Here is a 12,670-nt window from a genome sequence, read left to right on the forward strand (position 1 = left end):
GAGGAAGAGGAGGAGCAGGAGGAAGAGGAGGAGGAGGAGCAGGAGCAGGAGGAGGAGGAAGAGAAGGAGGAGGAGGAGGAGCAGAAGGAGGAGGAGGAGGAGCAGGAGGAAGAGGAGGAGGAGGAGCAGGAGCAGGAGGAGGAGGAAGAGAAGGAGGAGGAGGAGGAGCAGTAGGAGGAGGAGGAGGAGGAGCAGGAGGAGGAGGAAGAGGAGGAGCAGGAGGAAGAGGAAGAGGAGGAGGAGGTGGAGCAGGAGGCGGAGGAGCAGGAGCAGGAGGAAGAGGAGGAGGAGGAGCAGGAGCAGGAGGAAGAGGAGGAGGAGGAGCAGGAGCAGGAGGAGGAGGAAGAGGAGGAGCAGGAGGAAGAGGAGGAGGAGGAGCAGGAGCAGGAGGAGGAGGAAGAGAAGGAGGAGGAGGAGGAGCAGAAGGAGGAGGAGGAGGAGCAGGAGGAAGAGGAGGAGGAGGAGCAGGAGCAGGAGGAGGAGGAAGAGAAGGAGGAGGAGCAGTAGGAGGAGGAGGAGGAGGAGCAGGAGGAGGAGGAAGAGGAGGAGCAGGAGGAAGAGGAGGAGGAGGAGCAGGAGCAGGAGGAGGAGGAAGAGGAGGAGCAGGAGGAAGAGGAGGAGGAGGAGCAGGAGCAGGAGGAGGAGGAAGAGGAGGAGCAGGAGGAAGAGGAGGAGGAGGAGCAGGAGCAGGAGGAGGAGGAAGAGGAGGAGCAGGAGGAAGAGGAGGAGGAGGAGCAGGAGCAGGAGGAGGAGGAAGAGAAGGAGGAGGAGGAGGAGCAGTAGGAGGAGGAGGAGGAGGAGCAGGAGGAAGAGGAGGAGGAGGAGCAGGAGCAGGAGGAGGAGGAAGAGAAGGAGGAGGAGGAGGAGCAGAAGGAGGAGGAGGAGCAGGAGCAGGAGGAGGAGGACGAACCCATGGGCAGAGCAACGGCTCACCTGGCTGCTCGTGAGGCCAGGGAGTCACTCAAATATGAACGGTTCTCGTAAGATCAGAAAGTGAGAAGAGTCCAGTCCTCACATCACCTGGAAAGATCAGCGCCAACACCAGCCACTCCCACCCCTCCCTGCACAAAACAGCCCTGCAACTACACAGCCACCCACTGTAAAGTGACCCACTGGGTGGCATCAAATCTTGCCATTCATGATGAAGCACATGAAAGGGCGTTATCACAAAAGCCAGTCAAGAATGGGCAAGATGTGACAGTAGTGGTGAGAATGATATCATTTAATGTGACTTCAACAAAAGCTAAATTTAAATAAGAAACATGACAGTCTGTCAGACACCCTTGTTCATACCCTTCATGATCACAAATCCTTAGCCTTTCTCTTCCTACTACTTCTGTGTGGTGCATCCCCTGTGGCTGCAGCAGAGTTAGTGGCCGGACTGCTTAGATGCTTTCGGCCTACACCCTCTATGTTTTGGAGCCCATGAGGGCCCTTCCAAAGACTGCTCCACCTGCACCTGTGCAGGGGCAGACTCGGTCACCTGGAGAGGAGGCAGCATTGCGGGTACTGGTTGAGGGGGGCAATGGGTGAGACGTCCCCACTTCCATGTCCCCTTTCGCCATCATCCCTCTCCAGGACCAGGCCCACATCACTCCTACCAACCTGCTGGAGAACAGTTTGGAGGACATGTCTGATGCCTTTGAAGCCCAGTTGTAAAGTTTCAGTCTGCCTGTTTAAGGTGGCAGAATGTTGTTCTCGGTGAGTCCAAATGGCCATTGTGGGGGCCTGAATGGACTCATTTGTGAGGTGTGCTTGAAGCTGAACGGAGGCGAGCCTTCTCTCCATCGCAGACATTCCCGCACTTACCTGCGACACTATCTCAGACATTTCCCCAGTTACCTGCGACACTGTCTCAAACATTTCCCCAGTTACCTGCGACACTATCTCAGATATTTCGATAGTTACCTTCGACACTATCTCAAACATTTCCCCAGTTACCTGCGACACTATCTCAGAGATTTCCACAGTTACCTGCGACACTATCTCAGATATTTCGATAGTCACCTGCGACACTATCTCAGATATTTCCCCAGTTACCTGTGCCACCATTTCATTAATGCAGGAGTTGGACTCCTCCATCCTCTGCCCTATTGTGGAGAGTGTGCGTGGCACCTGTTCCAGTACATCACAAATGTGCTGCTGTCCCTCAGTCATTCTCCTTTTAAAGGATGGCCCCCGGGGTTCAGCATCTGCGTCCAGCTGAGCAGAGCCTGGAGACGAGTGCGCCCACTGACATGGACTCTCCACAGCTGCCCCTGCCACCCGTGTCTGCTTGTGCTCACTTGTGTGTGGTGACTCATCAGGTGCCAACCCAACTAACTAGGACCCACCGAGGTGTGAGCATTTGAGCTGGTGGATGGCTCACTAAGATGTGACGATGCGTCCTCAGAGGCCAGGAGCTCCTCTGAGGAATCGCCCTCTCCCTTCACTGCGGTCGTTGAACGGGGTGGAAGAGAACAGAAAGCAATATTAAGCATCATCACAGATGTGTCATGTTGCGATGAGCATACTGAGGTGTTCAACATGCCAAACATTGTTAACATCAATTCATGTTGTGTGTGATGAATGTTAAAGTTGTGTCAGTTTGTGGGGTGCCAGTCTTGGTGTCCCCGACGGACAGGCACTCGAGGGTGCGGCTGATCTCCAGGGCCTCCTCCTCTGCCTCTGTGAGGACCACCATTTGTTGTCCTCACCCTCTCGCGTGCATTTCACGCTCTCTTCTCCTACCAGGGGAGAAAGTACAATCGTGTGAGTGAGTGAGGGTGAAGTGGTCAGCCGATGAATGCGTTGCTTTGGGAAAGGCTGACCGTGAAAGAGATGCATCAGAGCGTGAGTATCAGACAGAGACATCACATTGGATCAGGATTGGGTAGGGGTGGGTTTACAAATGGGGAGGTGAGGAAGTGCTCAGAAAGTGAAGGTAAGTTGAGGATGAGCCTTAAGTGGGTGCGAGGAGTGATGTGATGGAGTAGTCTTGGCAGTGGGTGGGGTGATGTGCAACACGGAATGCAGGAGAATCAGTAAGTGTATTCACTTCTGCTGACCTAGTCAGGTCATTGAAACACTTCCTGCACTGGACCCAACTGTGGCAGATGTTGCTCCTGCTGGTGACCTCCTCTGCCACCTCGAGCCAGGCCTTCTTGGTGACAGAGGCAGGGCGTTTCCTCCTGTCGGCCGGGTAAAATAGTTCCCTCCTCCTCCTCACCCCGGCCAGTAGCAGCTGAAGTGAGGAATGGCTGAATCTTGGAGCAGCCGTGCTCCTGTGCTGCTCCACTGGGTCCTCTTGCTCTTTGCTCCAGCGAAATCCATTGGTGCAATGGCCCTTTAAATCCAGATGCTCCAGCTGACAGCCTGTTGTGAGGGTGCGCAGTCCGCCCACTGCGCAGCTTTCGAATGGCAAACCTGGAAACAAGGTTAAGGGGCACCAATTAAGTTGCGATCATGCGGGGAGCGGTAAGATTTTATTATTCGGGTTTGGCGTGCGCCCATTGGCCCTCCACCCACTGCTGACATCCCACCATCCTTTTAAAATCAAGCCCATTAAATGAGAAGAGGTGTTACTGTTACCAAATCAAAGGTTGTCTTTATCAGACGCTATCTAATAAGTTGTATGTTTGATTTTAATTTGTTGTCCTAATTAAAAGCACTGTGCAGACAATTAATCTCCTTTATATAACATACACAATGCTTTCGTGTTAACTGTCTGGTGCTGAATGTTGCAAAATAGTTCAAGACAAATACACAGAACCTTAAATTTCTTGTAGCATTTTAAAATAAACCATGGTATTGAAATTTTTCAAGTTTAAAATCCAGAACAAGTAATAAATGGACAGGCTGTTGGAATGTGCGGGTGGAATTCTCATTATTTTTTCTCCCAATTTTCCATCTGTTTCCTCTCCGGAAGGGGGATTACAGTTCCACTGGTGCAGCCTGGCTCCCAGTAATTCGCCAAAGTGGTCATGTGTTATGAGAGAGAGCCTGGGCAATGAGTTTCAGCTGGCCATTTGACTGTGGAAGGCATCACAACTGAGCCCAATGTTATCCTCACCCAAAATCTACACACACAAACACAGACTTTCCATTAGGGGATCATTGATAATGATGAGGAGTGGGAATCCTGGTTGATTTTACCCCATCCTAGTTCAATGATGCTGAGGCCAATTGTAGACCCATCCCAACTTAAAGTTTCATCATAGTATTTTACAGCACAGAAGAAGGCCATTCGGCCCATCGTGCCTGCGCCAGCTCTTTGAAAGAGCTGTCCAATTAGTCCCACTCCCCTGTTCTCTCCCCATAGCCCAATAATTTTTTTCCCTTCATGTATTTATCCAATTCCCTTTTGAAAGTTATTATTGAATCTGCTTCCACCGCCCTTTAAGGCGATGCATTCCAGATCATAACAACTCGCTGCGTAAAAAAAATGTTTCCCCATGTTGCCTCTGGTTTGTTTGCCTATCACCTTAAATCTGGGTCCTGTGTACGGCTCTGGATGAGTGAATTAACTCACTCAGGCATTGAGGGTGCTTTTTTTTAACAGGAAACTAGTAGAAACTGGAAAAATAATCGTATTAAGATTGAGCTGATTGAGCTGTTCATTTTAATTCCATCTTTTCACAGAATTTCGTCAACATTTACTTGTTTAAAGCCTCCTGCCAGACGACAAGCTGCCAAAATGTCAGATGACTGGAAGGTCTCTGAAAATCAGGATTTTATGCCTGGAAGCATCATAGTTCCGGTCATCTTTTCGCTAATATTCCTACTTGGAACTGTTGGGAATGGTCTTGTTTTGGCAGTATTGCTGAGGAATGGACAGATGAGTTACAATACAACAAATCTCTTTATCTTAAACCTAAGCATAGCTGATCTCTTTTTTATTATTTTCTGCATTCCCTTTCAAGCCACCATCTATACACTGGACGGGTGGGTGTTTGGCTCGTTCATGTGCAAAGTGGTCCATTTTTTCATTTACCTCACCATGTATGCTAGTAGCTTCACACTGGCTGCCGTGTCTGTCGACAGGTAAGTCTGCTTCCAATTCTGTTTGCGTGATATGTATCAGAACTTTTGTCAACTCGGGTGGCCACATGGGTGTTCTAAGAAGCTGCACTCGCAAAATAGTCGGATGTGGGTTTGCACCAATGGGGTTGCTATCCAATCTCTGCCATTCTCTGACGTAGAGAAGATGTTTCCAGTTGTGGAGGGAGTTCAAAACTGTGGGTCATAAATATAAAATAGTCACTAATAAATCCAACAGGGAATCCAGGGGAAACCCCTTTACCCAGAGAGTGGTGAGAATGTGGAACTCGCTCCCACGAGGATTGTTGAGGCGAACAGCATCGGTGCATTTAAGGGGAAGCTAGATAAACACATGAGGGAGAAAGGAATAGAAGGATATGCCGATAGGGTGAGATGAAGAGGGGTGGGAGGAGGCTCGTGCAGAGCATAAACACCAGCGTGGATCAATTGGGCTGAATGGACCGTTCCGGTACATTCTATGTAATTGTATGTAATTCTGTTGGGAAGGTGGTGAACGAACACCAGACGCCATGAAGAGGAAGAGGGTGAGTCAACAACACCAGCTCATGAAGAGCAGGCAGGCAGAATGTCAGGATCAGACCTTCTGTCTGCCCCCTACACGATGCAAGGGAGGGGAGCCCTAAAGGAGGAAAGAAAGTATTACATCAAAAAGAGGCAAAAAAAACTTAAAAGAACATTATTGTTTACACTGTGGACCTGGGTTGAAATACAGTTTAAGGATGATAGAATCATACAGTGCAGGAGACCATTTGGCCCATCGTGCCTGTGCCAGCTCCTTGAAAGAGCTATCCAAATGGTCCCACTCCCCTGCTCTTTCCCCATAGCCCTGCACATTTTTCCCCTTCAAGTATATATACAATTCCTTTTTGAAAGTTACTATTGAATCTGCTTTCAGGCAGTGCATTCCAGGTCATAACAACTCGCTGAGTAAAAAGAATTCTCCTCATCTTCTCCCAAGCTTTTTTGCCAATTACCTTAAATGTTCTGGGTGAACATTTTATCTTTGAAGCTTGTCATGGATCACAGTGAAATTGATAATGGCAATTTACCTGTTCTATTCTCAGCAGAAATAATTGCTCAGTGCAAAATTGCCAATGATCTTACCTGCAGTGGGAGTGCTGAGGGCTGTCATAGTGACAACATTTTCAATTCTCCAGATTGTCATCTGTCACCTTCGTGAGATAACTTATAAAAAGAGAATGTTGATCAGTGACCCAGAGGGAAGAATAAACATCATTTTATTTAATTATTACTGGTAGCCACAACCTTTAAAATGATGCAAAATGATTGTGAGTGGAGTGAATTTACTTGTGATGACTTTTGATTGATTCTCAAATGAGTGCCTTAAAGCAGCAATATATTTCACCAAATCTCCATAAAATATTCAGTGCTCATTTTTGAATAACAATTTTAACAGAGTGTTTATTGACATCACTGTGTCAGCCAATGAGTTGGAGGCGGGGCGAGACTTACGGCAGGACTCACAGCGAACAGCCTATTTTGCAGCAAAGTCGATTTATTCAGCAAACAGAGTCTATTTAAAAAGGGTCTCTACGAACTACAGCAAACAGAACTCACGACCGAAACTACAGCAACTTCTCCCGATAAAAGCAGGGTGATTTCTCCAGCAAAATGCAGTGAGTGGAGGACAGTTACACAATACAAATTGATTATTTCTCCATCTATCTTCCCCTTAAATGAATCTATGCTATTTGCTTCAACTACTCCTTGTGGTAGCAAGTTTCGCATTCTAACCCACTCTCCGGGTAAAGAAGTTAAGTAAACAGGTTGGGCAGATGATTTACTCCCGGGACTCTACTAATGCCAGTATTGAATCTGCATGAGGATATACTAGAGTGACTCGCCCTACAAATTGTTTCCTCCACGGGAAATAGTATCCCTTCTAATAGCAAGACCGATATGGAGAGCTTGCCATTGGCCTAAATCACATCCTTTTACTCTGTTGCGTGGAATGTTGGCGCACCAGCATGATGTGAAGGGGCACTTCAGTTAAAGAAAAAATGTAGCTATTGGAAGCAGCTCAGTCAATAGAAAGGTCACCAATAATGCAACAAATCAACATCAAACCCCTCCTCTTACTGTCTTCTTTGCAAACATGCTGTTTAATGTGCGAAAATGATGGATCCACAGTAAGGTTCAGGAAAGACCCCTGTCATCGAGCAGTGAGGTAATTTATATCTAATTTATATCTGTAATTGTATCAAAATACGAATTTCGGCTCAGTCGACTCCAGTTAAGTGCGCACCTGATCCAAAGACAGCGTTCCATGAGTTTGCCACATCACAGCCAATCTCACTGTCTAGAATTTGTTATTCAAGCAGGGCATTTCCCAACGTTACAACAGTGACTACACTTCAAAAGTACTTCATTGGCTGTAATGTGCTTTGGAAGGTCGTGAGGTTGTGAAAGGCGCTATATAAATGAAAATTCTTTCTCTCTTTTTCTTTGTATATCATTTGGAACAAAGCATAAAACGTTCCCTTTTAAATAAATATTAAACAGCAACCATTAGAAATCTGAAATAAAAACTGGAAAAGCACAGGTAACATTTTGGGTGTGGGTTTTCTTCAGAATAAGAACACCTGGAGGTTTATCCTATTTGTTTCTTTTGCAGATGTTGACAGACCTGCTGGGCATTTCCAGTCGTTTTCTGCTTTTATTTCAATTTTTAAAAACCTAACTGCACAACATACAGTCAGGGCCTCTGGTTTACAGTTTTCTTGGGAAAGTGAATGGATTCATGATACTAAATTCCTAAAACACCGTGACAAATGCTGATGTTCCTGTAAACATAATATAATAAACATAAACTCTGACTTACTGAGTTATCAAGACCAATAGCCCTGATTATAAACAGCCAGAATAATGGAATGCAATCTCGAAAACCCTGGTAATGATCCTGGCATCCCAGCTAATAAAGGCAGAATTTCAATTATTGTCACCTGCAGCCACACTGCGTCTGATGGCGTGCTATTTTAAAGGAGTTTAATAATTTTATAAAATTTATGTTCCTTGTATTTTTGTTTAGACCCAGTAGCTGAGTGCATTAAATGGACTATGGTGCAGAGATTTGTAAATTGGGTGCAATTATCTTTGTGTTTTTTTTGTACTGGCATCTGATACAAAATCACAGATTTCTTTATAAATTTAACAACCTTTATAAAACACTGGTTAGGCCTCAGCTGGAGTACTGTGTCCAATTCTGGACACCACACTTTAGGAAGGATATCAAGGCCTCAGAGAGGGTGCAGAGGAGATTTACTAGAATGGTTCCAGGGATGCGGGGCTTCAGTTATGTGGAGAGACTGGAGAAGCTGGGGTTGTTCTCCTTAGAACAGCGAAGGTAAAGGAGAGATTTAATAGAGGTGTTCAAAATTATGAGGGCTTTTGATTTCCAATGGGAGAAGGGTCGGTAACCAGAGGACACAGATTTAAGGTAATTGGTAAAAAGAACCAGAGGGGAGATGAGGACAATTTTTTTACACAGCGAGTTGTTATGATCTGGAATGGGTTTGGAAAGGGTGGTGGAAGCAGATTCTATAGTAACTCTGAAAAGGAAAAATTTGAAGGTCTACGGGGAAAGAGCAGGGGAGTAGGACTAATTGGATAGATCTTCCAAAGAGCCGGCACAGGCACGATGGGCCGAATGGCCTCCTCTTGTGCTGTAAGGTTCTATGATTCTATTTATCATTGGGCAACTGAACTTGGATTTATCCGAAATCTTCCCAATTATCAGTTAAGACAATTGCTCGATGGGTGTTGCTGACACATTGTCCTCAGAAGTGCTGCCTCATGGGGCAGTAGGACACAGGTTCAAGCTGCAGTTTGCCATGTCAGTGAAATACAGAGAGGGAGCAAACAAAAATTGTCCAAAGAGCTATTCGACCACAGCTTTCCTCATAATGTATGTTGTTATTCCAGCAATTGCATGATTTGTGACTGAGAATTATGCCCCTGCCCCAAATGGGCTGGAAATTGTGATGGGTAGAAAAGGGGTTGGTGACCCCAGGTAATTGGAACCTGCTCCCAATTTCTGCCCCCACCCACCCAAAATATGATATCATTATACTGAGAAAATTTGGCCCCCGTTTCCTTAAACCTTGTAAACAGCTGGACTAATGCGTGGAATAAGATGAAAGAATAATGTTGCAATGCACAGTATTATCAAATCCCTCATTTCTTTCTTTTTGTAGATATCTTGCCATAAGGTACCCCTTGAAGTCCAGAGATCTCCGCACACCACAAAATGCTACAGCTGCCATTGCTGTAATCTGGGCGCTGTCAATCATCTTAGCTGGACCATACTTGAGCTACTACCAGATTGTCCACTACAATGGGGTACCCATCTGTGTGCCAATATGGGAAGACAAGAGGAGAAAAATCATGGATGTTTCCTCTTTTGTTTTTGGCTATATCATCCCAGTAGCAATCCTGAGTCTTGCCTACACCAGAACAATCAAGTACCTGTGGACATCAGTGGACCCCATTGAGACCATCTCAGAATCCAAGAAAGCCAAGCGGAAGGTGACCAAAATGATTATCATTGTTGCTGTCCTCTTTTGCCTCTGTTGGTTGCCCCACCATGTTGTTATCATGTGTTTCTGGTTTGGGCATTTCCCATTCAATAAAGCGACCTATGCCTTCAGGCTTATCTCACATTGCATGTCCTATGCCAACTCCTGCCTCAACCCCATTGTGTACGCTTTGATATCAAAACATTTTCGGAAGAGATTCAAACAGGTCTTCACTTGCCTCCTGAAGAACAAAACTGCCAACAAAGTCCATGTTGTCCACCTGGCCAATACTGTGACTGGGTTCCATCCTGCCACAACTGAAATTTCCCAGATTAATGAAGAAAACTGCAAAGTCGGGCGGTCAGCTCTTGTAGAAGGCAACATGGTACGCAATGAGCCAAGAGTTGATCTGAGGCATGAGGTTCTACGTTATCCCTAAATCAACAAATCTGTAGAGGTTTTGTTCTGATGGTATTTCAAAGCAGATCACTGGCACAGACAGGATTCACGTAGGGGGAATCTGGTGAATAGTAAGAGTTGGTCATTCATAGTTTATTTTTTGATGGAACCAACTGTTTTGATTAAAGCCGGTTTCCATGATAACTGTACCGTATGAAGAAGTACTTCTGACATTTTTAGGAACAGTTGCATCCTTGGGATCATCTAAACTGAAGAGACTATTAAACAAATCTCCCACCCACAAATAATTGGACACTTGCGCATGAGTGTGTTAATATTGTAGGCACCAAAGTACCTTTACGCTAACTGGCTTGTTGTTTGTGACTGTTGATCATTTAGAACTTGCACTGGCCTCTAATACACTACTCTCAGATACAGTGGGAACTTTCCGTCTCTACAACATGCTTCATAAGGAGATATTCCGTGTAATCTATGCTTCGTTCTGAGTGCGTTAGCTGTCAGGCAGCTGTATGTATTTTTTGTGAAGTACCATTTTAGAAAATAGATGTATTTGATTTTTTTATCTTATTTCGTGTTTCAGAAACAAATGTTTCAACTTTTGATTGCCAAAATGTTTCTCAATTCTAACCTGGGAGGAAGGGTGCATGGAAATGCTCATTTCTGTTGCGCTATTTTTTAGATTTTTAACATAAGATTATTCCCACTGTACATTGTTGCCATAGTGTTGCTACCTCTCCGCCGATTGTGATGCCTTGAAAACAATCCTAGGCTTTATTTCTACCCTTTAAAGATGGTTTCATGTTGTAATATCTACAAAGAAAACTTTAGAAGTTGGTGAAAATTTAAAAATAAATAAAACTCAAAAGTGACTAGTATTCCTGTCTTTTTGGTACTGTGTTGTAGCTTGAGCACACAATCTAGGCTAACAGTCCAGTACAGTACTGAGGGAGTGCTGAACTGTAGGAGGTGCCGACTTTCAGATGAGACGTTAAACTGAGGCCCAATCTGCCCTCTCAAGTGGACATAAAAGATTCCATGGCCACTATTCAAAGAAGAGCAGAGAAGTTCTCACCCGGTGTCCTGGCAATATTTATCCCTCAACCAACATCACTAAAACAGATTATCTGGTCATTATCACATTCCTGTTTGTGGGATCTTGCTGTGCGCAAATTGGCTGCAGCGTTTTCTACATTACAACAGTGACTACACTTCAAAGGTGCTCAATTGGTTGTAAAACGCTTTGAGACATCCTGAGGTCGTGAAAGGCGCTATGTAAATGCAATTTCTTTTTTTTTGTGTGTGTTTGAGGATAGCTATGTCAGAGCACAGATCAAGGTGATCTGTCTAGAAAGATTTAGACCTTTACTGGGCACGAGGAGGTCTTTAAGCCAGGATGCCTGTGCTGTTTCTTTGCTAGAACAATTCAAATTCTATTCTTGCTGCCTTGCTCTCTCCCCATACCTTCCTCTGCTTCAAATATTTATTCACTTTCCCCTTAAAAGATGCATTGGCCTCTGCGTCATCTACTCTCTGTGGCAGAGCAGTCCATGATTCAACAATTCTCTGTGTAAAGAAATCTCTCCTAATTTCTCTTATCACTCTCTCAGTGACAGTTTCAAATTGTTGACCTATTGTTCACTGACTCCCACCACCAGATGAAATAAGTATCTTCTTCTTCAACCTATCAAAATATTTTATCGTTTTGAAAATCTTAATAAATCTCCTCTTAGCCTTTAGTCACAGTCTCTCAGTTCTGTTCTTAGAACCATCGTTTCCTATCCTCGGCCTTATCCTGATTAATCAACGCTGTACCCTCTCTGGGGTTTGTGCTCTTTCTACAATGGGGCAGCAAACACTGCCCACAATATTGTAACTGGGGCCTAAGCATCACCTTGTACAAATTTATCATCACTTCTTTAGCTACCTGCACTCACATGTTCTGAAAATTATGGAGGTAAAATTCAACCTCATTTCACCCGGTTTTTTTTGGACAGAAATTTACGGTGGAAGGGAGGTATTTCGGATTGTGATCTCTCACGCTCGATCTCCCCCGAAAGTGTGCCGACAATGCCAAGTGGACTCCCACCGGAAACAGGCCTTAGGTGCCTTGAATATGCAAATCAGGGTCCTAATGCCGGTTCTAGGACCCCGCTGCAAAATTGGTGGGCGAGTGGGCGGATCCTGCGCCACACGTGCCCCATCGAGTTGCTGCAGGCCTCCACGGGTCTATCCAGGAGAAGCAGGAGTGTTGGTCGGAGCAGGCCCCGAGCGGCGAGGTGCCTTGGGATTGCCCGATTGGTGTCCGGTTTCCTGCAGATGAGACCCCAAGGCCCCGATTTCCAACAGGCCTCAGGCCCAACATCTTCGGGCGTGCATTTGCCGCGAACCGCCCGTTTCGCACTGGAAACCGTGCAAGTTGAATTTCTCCCCCTATGTCTTTGAACCTCCCCCCTCCCCGCCCCAGAATCCCCCTGTTCATGCACACCCTTCAGTGTCTTTCCGTTGAGTATATGTTCCCATTCCTTGTTTCTCTTCCCCAAATGTACAACCTCAGACTTCTCCACATTAAATTGTATCGGCCACCTGACCGCCCAATCTGCTAACCCATCTGGCCTCCTCAGGCCTCGCACGATCCTTCTCGCAGTTTACCATATTCCCTACATTTATGTCATCAG

The 12,670-nt window shown here is 45.7% G+C and overlaps 1 protein-coding gene across 1 annotated transcript; it reads left to right on the forward strand.

Annotated features, from left to right (window-relative positions):
- Positions 1-4,675: 4,675 nt before the first annotated feature.
- Positions 4,676-10,014, forward strand: LOC137305382 (galanin receptor 2b-like). The gene is made up of 2 exons (XM_067974217.1): positions 4,676-5,022; positions 9,255-10,014. Exons 1-2 carry the CDS (start codon positions 4,676-4,678, stop codon positions 10,012-10,014), a joined length of 1,107 nt encoding a protein of 368 aa, XP_067830318.1.
- Positions 10,015-12,670: the final 2,656 nt, after the last annotated feature.

This window comes from Heptranchias perlo, chromosome 40, assembly GCF_035084215.1.
Source record: "Heptranchias perlo isolate sHepPer1 chromosome 40, sHepPer1.hap1, whole genome shotgun sequence".
NCBI lineage: Eukaryota > Metazoa > Chordata > Chondrichthyes > Hexanchiformes > Hexanchidae > Heptranchias > Heptranchias perlo.

What these genes read in the sequence shown, in the direction of transcription:
- LOC137305382 (XM_067974217.1), top strand. Translation starts at nt 4,676, where the DNA reads ATGTCAGATGACTGGAAGGTCTCTGAAAATCAGGATTTTATGCCTGGA. An exon ending in GCTGCCGTGTCTGTCGACAG is followed by an intron (nt 5,023 to 9,254) that starts GTAAGTCTGCTT and finishes TTCTTTTTGTAG; the next exon opens with ATATCTTGCCATAAGGTACC.